At 42.7% G+C, this 12,191-nt stretch overlaps 1 protein-coding gene across 1 annotated transcript in view; it reads left to right on the top strand.

The window, feature by feature from the left end:
* Positions 1-12,191, top strand: part of cdh13 (cadherin 13, H-cadherin (heart)) — a 389,881-nt gene that overhangs the window by 324,709 nt on the left and 52,981 nt on the right. Inside the window, exons 10-11 of the mRNA XM_080303968.1 lie at positions 1,553-1,735; positions 1,834-2,087. Of these exons, the coding sequence (XP_080160094.1) occupies positions 1,553-1,735; positions 1,834-2,087 (437 nt within the window). The remainder of the gene's footprint in view (positions 1-1,552; positions 1,736-1,833; positions 2,088-12,191) is intronic.

The following is a 12,191-nucleotide window of genomic DNA, read 5'->3' as shown; positions in this document are numbered from 1 at the left end:
GAAACTGCTTACACCGCCTCAGGATTTCCCAGTAAAGCTAAAGCAATTTAAATTCCACCATCCCTCGCTTGTTTACGAGTGAGAATCGGGCCTTTTATGCCGACAACTCTCTCCTATTTGCCTTTGTAGCAGCTGTTGGCTCGCGGGACAAAAGGACCAAGAGTACACGTGTGAGAATTCACATTCTTAAGAACACTGTGTTTCGCTTCTGTGTGCCCTAAATGACTGTGAATGCTTCACAGTGTTTTTTTTAAACAGGCTTTGGATGAATAAAAAGGGAGAAAAGAAAGGAAAGAGAAAAAATCAATGTTGGTCTCTCTTCAGATAAATGCACGGAGCCCTGCAGTATAAGGCAGTAAGAGGGTAATCTGTGAAACAACAATACCACGGGCTGACAAGAGACACAGTAATCTAGGCTGGACCAGAACTATCCTTAAACAGAGTGTTCTGTGTCTGAAAGATTACAGTGTGAGCTCTGACACAATAATGATCCCGACACACGCACGCACGCACGCACGCACACACACACGCACGCACGCACACACACACGCACGCACACGCACACACACACACACATACGCACGCACACGCACGCACGCACACGCACACACACGCACACGCACACGCACACACGCACACGCGCACACGCACACACACGCACGCACGCACGCACACTGGCAGAACTGCCTGCCTGCCCAGCACTTCTTCAAGGGTAACCCTGATCACAATGCAGTCTTTAGCAGGAAGCCCTCCTGGCAGCATCAATAAGAATCTGATTGAGGCCTGCTGCCAACATTGAGCCGTGAGGCAGGGAGTGACTGACACCGCAAAAATAAATGAGATGCGCTGTGGGGAATCGGCTCTGGAGACATAAATGGTGTTTATTGTGTTGCGTGTGCTGTGCATGCATTTGTGTCCCCGACGTGACCGCGTAGAATCTCCTCATCTGTTCTATTAACTCTTAATCACATGCTCTTCTTTTCTGTTCTGCCATTTTTTCAAATATATAACTGCGTAGACAAATTGATTTTAGTGTTGCACGGGCAATATAGATTCATACAGAGTAATGTAAACATAGTTCTGCAAGCAGCGAGGTACCACACATTTTGCACACAGGAAAGTAAACTGAGATGCATGTGCTCCATACTGCTGCCTGCAGTCCAACCTTTAACATCATGCAATATAAATTTGTCTACTGGACTGTGCAGGAATGCAAAATGTAAAACTCTGCAGAAACATCTTTTTTATGATTTCCTTGTGTGCAAATATGGAATAAGCGCTTTTTTTACTCAAATTAGAAACTGTATCAACTCGAGGATGTTAATTTGCCCTAATGTAGTCCACCTAAAGTAAATTTGTACCTGTTGGCTCAGTATGCAATAGCGCTGCCTCTGAAATTCATTTCACATTCAGTCTTTGAAGCCTTTACAGTTACATGAATCTACGCCTTCGTCTCTGGAATCGCGCTGATTTGTTCTGTTATATTTTCTAGATTCGGGTCTCCTCGGCCGGCCTCTCAGTAATCTCCACTTGTTTCTGTCTCCCCTCACAGTTTGAAGCTCACGTGTATGAGGGCTCAACGGGCGTTGTGGTCAACCTGACGGTAGATGACAGAGACGATCCGGCCACAGCAGCGTGGAGAGCCATGTACTCTATAATCAGTGGAGACCCGACGCAGAGCTTTGAGATTCAGACCAACCCGGACAACAATGAGGGGATGCTGTCGGTTGTCAAGGTAAAGCACTCTGTAAGAAACATTTGGATACGTTCATATATTCTCGTAGATAATATAATAATATAAGTCTTACATTTCTAATCGTTGTCTCCTCTTAGCCACTGAACTATGAGGCGTCTGAATTCCTCAGCCTGCTCATCAAAGTGGAGAACGAGGATCCTCTGGTTCCCGATGTTGGATATGGCCCGAGCTCCACAGCCACCGTCCACGTCAGAGTCGAGGACATCAACGAGGGCCCTGTGTTCTTCCCAGACCCCCTAATAGTCACCAGGATGGAAAACATCCCTGTGGGAAGCTTTGTGGCATCACTTAATGCTACAGATCCGGATATATTAGAGAAACAGAGTATTAGGTAAGCAGTTTTTAGACATACTTTTGTGGTAAAAGTGCAACAAAGTCAAAAAGAGACACAGCTGCAAACTGTGGATCATCTTGGGTAGAATAAATGATGCAAGCGAGGTGATCTGGCAGGGAAATAGTAACTCGCAGTTTCAGCCCGTAGATCATCACCTTCCAGCTGCTTTGACATCTCACTCCGTCAGTCCTCACCCGTCTGCCTGAGCCGTCGCGATCCCATCTTTGTATCGCCAAATACGTCCGATCTTCCCAGCGTTCCCGGTTAGTTCGTTTTATTTGTCTGCGTAAACAGATATACTGCCCGGATAATGTGCACTTTATTGGCACAGGCCAAACTGTTCTCCCCAGTCAAGTGAAAAGTCCCAGAATCAGACAGCTCATTAACTTTAACTCTGTTACCGAAGAAGCCCTCAAATATCACCATCATCATAACTGCAAGGCTATTAGTTGCACCGTGTGCCACAATAAAAATTATTCCTCTTGCTGCCAGAGGGAGTCCCATAGTTTGCTCTGTACTTACATTTTACAAGATAAAAAGTCATCGCTGCATTTATTGCCTTTCAGGCCTAATTTCGACTCGTGTTTCTGCACCTTTGCAGCTGCATGTCATATATAAGTAAACACATGGGGCTATTATAGACCGAGGGCAATAAAACTCATCAGATCATGACTTTACTGCCCAAATTATTGATACTGCTTTATGTGCAGTAAAACGTATTCGCTGTGGCCGTGTTAAATGCTACAAAACATGGATTTATTATTGGATAGCGTGATAGAGTCAGGACCTCTACCAATAAAGCTTTGATAGCTGCTTGCCTGACATCACACGCCACCTCTATGATCCTATAAATATTAGAAATATTGGATAATACAAACTAGCCCCAAATGACAGCTTTAGAAGTACCAGGGAGGTCATTGGTGGGTTTTTACAAGGAATATGAAGTTTGTTTGTTTTCTCTGTACATCTCTTTACTCTTTAAATAGACGCTGTGTAAGCTTTAAAATAAACTCTTCATAGCAAAAGAAACAAAAGTTGAAGTAAAATGTAGAAAGAAAACAACAAAAGCTGGAATCCAAGACAAATACTTGTCAAAGTCAAAGCACCCATCTGTGCAGCACAGTGCTCTTTAACAAGGATAATGATCTGTTTGAGGCTGACAGACCGTGAGCTTGGCAGTATTTGGTGACAAACAACATTATTAGACAGATCAAAATGTTGGCGATGGCCCGACATGTAAAGTTTGGGGATCACGGGAAAGCCATCCAAACCTCACTGTGGAGCATCCAGACCATCAGACTCGAGTCCCTGTCTGAGTCCATCACAGGTATACGTGGGAAGCTAAAGTAATGTGATAACAGAGTTAAGCATAAAGCCTGGGACTGACTAAATATATCAAACTGTGTCAGAGTTAGGGTGGTCTCAGCATTAAAACAATATTCAGCAGCTTTACTGGTATTTTTGTCATTTCACGTTACATTTCGACTGCATCGTGTCTGCAGCTGTTGGTCTTCGGTAACCTGGTTACCACATTATCTGTTCCTCCAAGAGAAAAATGTGTTGACGCAAGCCTTGAGATTCTCCAGCATGTTCTCATTAAACTACAGCACAGCTGGGCTACTTCCTGTTTGACTCAGGATAGAGAACGTCTGTTTTGTGTGGCAGGCAGGAATTGGACCCAAACGCAAACTCACGGGGGATAAACTCAAAAAGCACAGCTCTATTGCTGGAAAAACAGCTCACAAGTTATAGAAAACTAAATATAACGCTCACCAGGAAACACAGGGAGACTCACACACAGTCATGAAGGAGACGCGGACCTAAATGCACAGAGGGTTAACGAGGGCAGTGGGAGCACACGGGGAACACAGCTGACACAGATAATCGTAACGAGACAGGCAGGAGTGACACAACATGACGCATACTGACGAGAGACTGTCAAAGTAAAACAGGAAGTACACAGAGGTGCAGACAGGAGGAGAGAGAGCACGGATATAACGGGCTGGGGAAAACATTGAATGAAACACAAGGAGGGGAGACGAGGGCTCACAGATCCACAGAGGGGCACACAGGGGGTAAAAGTCACGAGGGGAAATCAACTTAACAACCCAGGAACCTAAATGAAGAACAAAATACAAGAAAACTAAGAATGCTGGGCCAACATGGCCCAGGATCACGACACCTACTGCTGTGAAATATTGCACTTTTCCTTATATTTTCTTATCTATATATCTCTGCCTATTTACATCTTAGGATACAAGATATTAAGATAAATGGGGACACGGTGGGCCGGTGAATCTTCTAATTGAATATAACTGTATAATATTACTGAAATCACTATAATAGGTCCCTTATAAGCTATAGTATGTTGATCATTTAAAAGCTTTTGGTGATCTTTTATTTTTTCACAGTTTTTCTTTGTTTTTTTTTACATGTTCTTTGAATCTTTTATGTAATAAATCTTTCATCTTCTAACTTTATCCCACTTTGCTCATCTGATTTTCAGCATGCGTTTTATATTCATTTTTATGGACCCTCTGTTTATTGTCATCTCACCCTCTTGACATTTTGGCAGTAACACTGACTTTGAGTTGTCGTAACTGTGACCTGCAGACAGGTTGAGGACATAGTGAAAGACAGACATTTGGAGAGGTGGGAGCAGAACGGTGTGCATAGAATAAAACGGCATTATAAAAAGCAGGAGCTTTCTTTGGCTTCTTCTCTCCTTCCCTGTGTGCGTCTGCATAACAGTGCAGGTGTGTGTGTGTTTATGTGTATGTCCAGTGTGTGTGCCACCCTGGGTTGAGTAGGTCAAATGCATTTGACGTGGAACACAATTCGTCTGATTCGCTGGTCAGAATCTGTAGCACTCAGTGCCCAGTGCACACATGCATGCCTGAACACCACGCTGCATTTATTCTATCCATCTATGTGGCACTTTGATAACATTGAAGGTCATGAATCCTCATAAACCTGGAATTAATCCATTAAAAATCTATATTTCTGGATGTCTGTCCCCTCTTGGACAGCTGACATCAAGCTAACTAGACAATAACAATAGCTGGTTATAAGCTAACATTTTGTTAGCTAATGTTAGCCTAAAAATGACACTTTCTCTCAGGTAAACAGCGTACATTCTCACTTTATATGAGAGTTTATTCGCTGAGTGCTTGAGGCTGTTAATGTTCAGTCCAATTTAAAGAAAGTTTCTCTAATTCTGGGTAACAGCTGCAAAAAACGCAGCGCTTACCTGCAGAGGAGCTCAGGATATCCTCAACAACTCACCTTATTATTACTGTCAACAGACAGAAGTGAGCTTCACTGACTCTTCAACATGTACCGGACTTCTTTCACACGGCTGATGTAAACAGGGACCTGACAGCCTGCACTACAGACGGTGGGCTGAGATGCTTGTCCTACAGTGACCACTGTAGATAGAATTATTGGTTAGGGGTTTGCACTGTACCTTTAAGAGGAAAAATGCAGTTAGAGATGCATTTTTACCATAACATGTGCTTTTCTTTGAGCTTTTCTATAAATATACCAAGTGATAGCAACATAAAGAAAAAGAATACCAAGGGCCAATGAGAGGAGCTCGTGAAGATGTGCAGGGTGAAGGCAACAGTGCTGCATGTGTTAGTCGGAGCAGAGTAAGGATTTGAGAAGGGGCCAAACTGTGATGGATGGGGTTAGTGCATTTTCAAAACTGCTGCTGTGCTCCCTGTCTATCAAAAGTGATGAAGGAGGGACGGGAAATATTAAATAAACTAAACAAATATGAAGGTACAATTTAAATTAGGATCTTTGCTAAGCCAACACTGGTTCATCCTTTGTGTTGAGGAAAACGTTCTTCTGAAACGTCAGGCAATCAGTGCAATAAAGAGGTTTGATAGTAATTATTTCCCACTGTGGATAGCTTCATCATTTTACTGGTGTGTTCCACTGTGGGAGCAGAAATCAAACATCTTTTAGGATGTAAGTTTTTCTATTTTGTTACTTTGTGTGCTACATATGAAACATCTGATTATGAAATGATGGCCTTCGATAAACCTGTGGTGCTTCACTTATTTAACTGATCAGACGCCCTCTCAGTCCTGTGTGGAAACATTTTTGATTGACATCTTCTCCATTTTTATCTTCCAGTTCTTAAAATGAGACCTGCACACACTTGTGTGGGTTTAAAGTGTTTTTTAAGAGTAATAAAAATGATAAGAACCAATACTTCAGAAAAACATGCTAAAATTAAAACATGATGCCAGATGTTTTTGTAATGTACCGTCAAGACGCTCACTGGGAACAACACAGCCAAGTACGCGTGTATGAAGTACTTTAGAGTACACAGAATTTCTGCTTTAACAAGACGTCCTCAAAGTAGTCCAATCCCAATGCCATCTATTAAGTAAAAGCAAAAGATTTCTCCTTTAAATGATGTGCCTTTGATTGCTCTCATTTCCAAATCAAATTTCAGTGGTAATGCTAATGACTGCCTAATTTCTGGTATGAAAGAAGAACGACACACTCGAGCGGTATTGATCAGAGTTGCAGTAAAAATCAACCAAATTTCTCCTCAGTGAGCACAACAAACTTAAATAAAGGTGAAAATCCTTGTTTTTGTTTTTTTGCTAATCTCACTGTTTCTCTGTGACCAGGCAGGACTTGAGGGAGTCTGGTCAGCAACACAAATCTGACATTTTGTGAGTCTGAATGACAGCCTGTGTGTAATTTGTTACCACAAAGTACTTAATGCCGCTTTCACACGTGGTCAGGATGACTGAACTGAGATCTGCTACCTCCACATTAATGAACGTTAATGAAGTGTGATTTATAGGCCTTATCACTCAAACGATGACAATTATTGCTTCAGTTAGAGGTTCGAGACTCTGTCTGAACAGACGTATCGAGGATGGGGGAGGGCTGAACTGTGGAGCTTCTTATTATCAGCTCTGTAAGGTTAATCAAGGGGTTCAGATTATCCAATGTATTACAAATCTTCCCTTACTAGGTTTTAATGAAAATCCATCAACAGATTATCTGCCCGTGTGGGCGTAACCGCTAAGCAAAGAATAAATGAAATCTGTTACACTTTGACCACAAACCCTTTGAAGTACAGTAGCACAGATTCCGATGGGCCCCTCAAGGCCTCGCAGCAGCTAACGATCTCAACAGCTGTCTTCTCTTCATGATGTAAGAGAAAACGTTTCTTGCACGAATCACATGATGCAACTTATGTGACTAATTTTGTCTGAAATTTCCAACAGAATTAATTAAAACTGTGCTAAAGGTAAAACTGTCTTGTTTTTACTGTATTCAGGACAAAAACAGAGCAGCACACGTGCCATATGTACACACTGACCTGTGGCGGTCTCTACTCTCACTTGGCCCTGTAACTTACACAATTACAGCAAATACGAGTCACGTTAATCCCGCTCAGTATTTAGGCCAAACCATTAGGCTCTGGCGGATTTGTTTCATGTTTCTGCAGATGGAGCACTCTAGCCCTCTTGACTGGTTTAGAGCTTTAGTTAAGCAGAATGGTTTTATGAAAGTGCTGAGAAGGAAAAGCACATCAGACAGAGTGACAGTGAGGATTGGAGACAGAAAAAGCTGGACTTTTTTTGACAAAAGTTTATCCCTCATAAACCACAAGTGCTCGGCTTGTTGTGTGGGCTCTTGACATTGAGGAAGTATGTTGCACTTCAAGGTATAAGTTAAATGGGAAAGTTTGCATCCTCCAAATCCTCTCTGAGATTTGACTCGCCGTGCTGCTCTGATGTTATTCTGGTAGGCTGTGAAGAGGGGAGCAACTAATCAGAAGTGTCATTAAGAAAGTTTGGCGAATTTAATTAGGTCTCATTTCTGGTGACAAGACTCTCATCAGTTGTCGAATAACTATTTACACTGAAGTAATTGATGCTTGATGGTGAAGGAGACAGGAAGCAGAGAAGCTGAGCTGCACTCAGGGCCACGTTTTCAAAACTTTGTGCACTAGCCTGTAGAGTTTGTGCTGAGCTGTTGCTAACCAGCTCACACATACATACAAGAATAGAGATGCTTTCGAACGAAAGTCATTAAATAAGTGTTGGATAGAAAGTCTGCTCTTTTAATAGCTGTGACTGCAAAAATAAACATGTCTTATGTGTTTGTGAATGTGTTGTCACGTAGCACCCCGTGTCCCAGTTTAGCCAGTGTTCAGAGTTCTGCAGACTTGGCCGACTCTCTGCTACGACTTCTCCATCTCCTCCAAAATATTTAAGATGTTTTCTTCCTCTTGCTTTTGAAAACAGGGAGAATTTCAAACAGTCGGATCATCCATTATTCAGCAGCTACCTGTCTGCTTTGGCTTCTCACTCTGGTCCTGTACGAGTTAAAAGGGATGGGACTTAAAAGTAAGAGGATGGGATACTGGAATGTCAGGCATGAAAACTGGTGTCTAACTTTGAGGGACCGAGGCAAGAGAGGAGAGTGAGACAGATCAGCTGAAGGACAGACTGACTACAAGTGTGACAGCAGTGTGAGGCGCTGGATGTTAGAAAGTGTCCCGAACTCGAAGATATTGAGGAGGCGCGGGGAGATGAATACTGCACACAATCAGCATAGATCTCCACCCAAAAATACACAAGCAATTGCTTTTATAATGTCAGGGTTTGACGCCCCTTCTCGCGTTTTCCAAGAACATTATTTGCATCTTTTACCGACAATGATCAGTTTTAAGAGATAAATGCAGACACAGAAGTTCCCCTCCCTAGCATCTTCGTCCAAATATGGCGATGAATCCAGGCCCTGAAGGTCCCCAGGGACTTGTCACCTGTTACTAAGCAAACTCAAACACAGGTTGCTGAATAGTTTCAGGCCTTTGCTCCTGTTTCTAGATGATATGTGCTATATGTGTTTTGTAAGCGTGTATGCAGTTTTAACCTTCTATAGCTCTAAGTCACTTACACAATAGATCGTCCAGACATGGCGCCGAATGAAGCTTATGACCTTTAATTAATTGACTGAGCTTCAACTCTTTAATAAGCACAAAATGCAATGTGTGTATACAATGATTATGGCTGCCCCTGTAATAAAAGGTTAATGTAAAGCCAGCAGGTTTAATAACCATCTTAATGCAATGTTAATGCTGCAGGATATATTGTAGCTGTAAAATAATTTCTTTAATTCCACAAAAGGCTGGCCTGATCGGGGTCAGATGGTAAATAAATGGTAAATGGCCTGTATTTGTATAGCGCTTTTACTAGTCCCCCCTAGGGACCCCAAAGCACTTTACACACCCAGTCATCCACACATTCACACACTGGTGGAGGCAGCTACAGTTGTAGCCACAGCTGCCCTGGGGCAGACTGACAGAAGCGAGGCTGCCATATCACGCCATCGGCCCTTCTGGCCAACACCAGTAGGCGGTAGGTGAAGTGTCTTGCCCAAGGACACAACGACGAGACTGTCCGAGCCGGGGCTCAAACCAGCAACCTTCCGGTTAGAAGGCGAACTCCCAACTCTTGAGCCACGATCGCCCCACCCCAGATGGAGTGATCGTGATCAGATCAGCCTGACATTGTCCCTGCCTGCACCAGGATGACCAACATGGGAATAAGAAAACAGGCAAGACCTGAGAAAAAGATTACAGCAACAAATAAAACGTGTAGCTAGTAGATAAATCTGCTTAATAATACCTATGCTACATTTCTGTCAGGTTTATATGGTTGTATCACTTAAGGCAAAGAAATTCCAATGAACTGCCAGATTGTTGACCTGTAATCATAACATCTGGCTGTTTAATCCTGCTTCGACTGATGTTTGGTCTGATTTTCAGACACTTGAGTATCTGTCTGTCTTTGGGTTCAGAACGCTTCTGCAGCTTACAGTAATGGAACAATGTGATGTTCACTGGGATAAAGTTTTCTTTCAGTTTTGTGTCTGTATAAAGAGTTGTGTCACATTACATGCAGAACTTCTTTTACTTCGTGTGATTTTGGGCAGCTCTCTCTCATTTCCACATTGCAAATGTTTGCAGTCCTGTATGTCGGGTAAATCAAATATTCTGGTTGTGCCAAAGTGCACAAAGTACGAGGCAATGGGGACGGAGGGGGAAATAAAGTACAGAGCAAATCAATTTTGCTGTTGATGAATTTTTACTAGTTGATTTTAAAAGTCATCTCAAAGTTCAATGTAGCCAACAGTTTGAATCAAAATGTGTCATAATACGCATAATACACAGTGCATTTAGCCTCCAACCAATCTTTCTCCTCGTCTCAATACATTAAAAAATCAGCCCTCAAAGGACTGCACAGTTAGCGGTCAGTAACTGAGTCATCGCTACAGCGTATCGAGTTTTGCGTGTGGGTTCACTGTTAGAAGAGGTCAAGAGAAATAAGTGTAGAGCAGCAAGAGATGATTTTTTTAACCTTGTGAAAACAAATTTGCTGCTTTCTTAAAAACGTCACACAATCCCCGTTTTTCTTCCTTATGTTCTGATGCACATAAATGTTTGAAGCTATCAATGATCAATAATCCATTTTCTTTTATACTATATATTACAAATATTTAAATGTAATACATTGTTTTATACTGTTCCCATTTGTTCTTTGTTACCTTGTGTTATGTGTTGGGTCTAAACTTAGACCCCGCTGACCCCGAGACTTACTCCCATGAATGACAAAAAAGAGCAAGGCAACAGCGGTCGATCGATTTACTTGCAAGAGAGGCCCATCACGAATGACCCCGACGACGGCCTCCTCTCGCTGCCTTTCATTGAAAAACGTTCACAAGAAACAATAGTTTACAATGGTTCACGCAAGTACCCTCGTAACCCCCCTTGGTTACAAAGACAAGGCGCTGTGTGTGTGTGTGTGTGTGTGTGTGTGTGTGTGTGTGTGTGTGTGTGTGTGTGTGTGTGTGTGTGTGTGTGTGTGTGTGTGTGTGCGCGTGACTTCCTGATCACAACAACATCCTGGTCATAAAAGGGGTAATCTCCCCCACAGGTTCAATTCCTGTATTGGTTCACCATAAACAACACAGTAAAGCCATAAAAAGGGCAGGAAGCTTATCAAGCATCAAACAAACCTTCACAAGGATGTGCTTGTGATAAAACACGACAGCCCCCCCAGAACCTCGAGAGGCTGGGGAGGGGACAACACAGAGAAACAATGTAGAGATGGTAAGCATAAAAATGACAACATTTACCAATTCGCTTTAACATTATGGCTCGTGTAGGGGTGGCCAGACCATAACATAATTGTGATCCCTCCTCGAGTCCAAGCAGCACACAGTTCATACAATTTGATAAGAATTCTGTACAATGAGATGATTTAACACAAAAGAAGGAGTGGGCTATAACTTCGGGGTGGACCTAATGCCAAAACAACAAACAAAAGGAGCCTATCTAAACTTACCTACAAAAAGAATTAAACCAAATGACAGAAGCTTACCTCCCTAACTAACAAAAACATCAAGTACGTTGTCTCCAGGTAGGTAGCCAATCCGCAGGAACCGTCTCCTGGATCCACCTATGATGGAAAAGCACCTGCACGCTTAAATTTGCATACAAGAGACAAGATTACGACAGCAGTCGTAACACCTTGTCTTCACTTTCTTTGGATCTCGTAAAAACAAACAGGCATTACAGTCGAATGCTTAATAATGTAAATAATGCAACACAACCATATCGACTTGTAGACGTGGTCGGGACGACCAACTGCTGAAGTTCAAACTGAGCATAAAGGCCATGAAAGGTTTTTTGTGCCTTTGAGCATGGCATGGCTTTTGGTGCCAGACAGGCTAGTCTGGGATCTTCCCACACGACCACATCGTATCCAGCAAGAGAAAATGTAAGAACAGAATAGTCAGACTGGTTCAAGCTGATAGGAAGGCAACCGTAACGCAGCTATAAAAGCAGCTTGCATTTGACTAACCCCAACTGGACAATAGAAGACTGGAAGATGCTGATGAGGCTCGGCACTGTGACTTTCCGATGGGAGGATCGGGATTTGAGCAACATGAAAGCATGAATCCGTCCTTTTACCAGTGCTTCAGGCTGGTTCAGGTGTGGGGGGAAATCTTCTCGCTTTACACATTGGACCCTTTAGTACCAACTGTTTTAAATAG

This window comes from Astatotilapia calliptera, chromosome 7 (assembly GCF_964374335.1).
Source record: "Astatotilapia calliptera chromosome 7, fAstCal68.1, whole genome shotgun sequence".
Classification (NCBI taxonomy): Eukaryota; Metazoa; Chordata; class Actinopteri; order Cichliformes; family Cichlidae; genus Astatotilapia; species Astatotilapia calliptera.
Note: the sequence above shows the minus strand (reverse complement) of the source record. Positions and strands in the feature narration are given on the sequence as shown.